The sequence below is a fragment of the Mus caroli genome, unplaced genomic scaffold (assembly GCF_900094665.2).
Source record: "Mus caroli unplaced genomic scaffold, CAROLI_EIJ_v1.1 scaffold_8214_1, whole genome shotgun sequence".
NCBI classification, from domain to species: Eukaryota; Metazoa; Chordata; class Mammalia; order Rodentia; family Muridae; genus Mus; species Mus caroli.
This window is the reverse complement of record NW_018391112.1, coordinates 64,569-65,565: the sequence shown is the minus strand read 5'-3', so window position 1 is coordinate 65,565 and position 997 is coordinate 64,569. Positions and strand designations below refer to the sequence as shown.

Genomic DNA, 997 nt, shown 5'->3' with positions numbered 1-997 from the left:
AGAGCAGTGTTGACAAAGATTGTCTATCTCCATCCCAGTATGAGCTGCCCCCAGCTGGGAAGGTCAAGTTAGTTCCTCTGCCTTTTCCAACTCTGGACAAGCCTCAATCCAGACCTGCTTCTAGAAAGCCCCTTTCCCTGGCTTTACGCAGGCCCACTACAGTTTACCCTGTGCAGCCTCACTCTCACTCAGCTCAAACTACCACACTCAGGCCAGCCCAACCACCTCCTGTGAGCACATCTTTGATAGCCTCTGCCAAGCCAGCTCCTGCAATTTCCTCCAGTGCCACTGGACCTAATGTAACCAACACCAACCAGTCTACTGCTGTGCCCCAGTTGGCCACCTCGAGGCCTGTATCCTCCAGAGCATCATCTCATACATCATTCCAGAGAGAGCTTGTTTCTGCTGCCAGGAACAAGGTACCATCGCCTCCCAAACCTCCAACCCAATATCTGCTGCATGACTTCAGCCTCCAACCCATTCCATGGAAGAAAGTCGACATTCTGGGACCAGTTGTCTCACAACCCATCACAAAAGAGCAGAGGCCAGAGAGGGAGGCCATGAAGAGGCGAGCCCAACAAGAGCGCGAGAATGCTGTCAAGAACCCCTCTACTGGGATACTTCAGATTTTCCTTCAGAGGGAGAGGGATATGGAAATTTCTCAATATTATGGCTATGCAATGTAAGAGCTCGCCAGATCATTGCAACAAAGTGCTTTTCAACATTTACTTGAAAAGATATAGTCACTGATACAGAGGAATAAAAGTAAAGAAAAATATATAAATATGTATATACATAAGAACGTGCTGGAATATAGAAGTGCTGGAATATAGAAGACTAAGTATATAGATAGATAGAAAAAATACATACCCACATGAATTTTAATAGTTAGTAAAATTGCCATACAATGTAAGTTGGCTAGTTTATTCTGTTTCTCTTAACTGTGATGATTTTGTTTTTGTTATATTCTATATAAACATAAATGTAAGAAATAGTT

General features: G+C 43.8%; 1 protein-coding gene across 1 annotated transcript in view; it reads left to right on the top strand.

Moving 5' to 3' along the window:
- LOC110289021 (uncharacterized protein C2orf78 homolog) overlaps nt 1-686 on the top strand; it is a 4,055-nt gene extending 3,369 nt beyond the window's left edge. The window contains exon 4 of the mRNA XM_029473921.1: nt 3-686. Coding sequence (XP_029329781.1) covers nt 3-686 — 684 coding nt within the window. The remainder of the gene's footprint in view (nt 1-2) is intronic.
- Nucleotides 687-997: the final 311 nt, after the last annotated feature.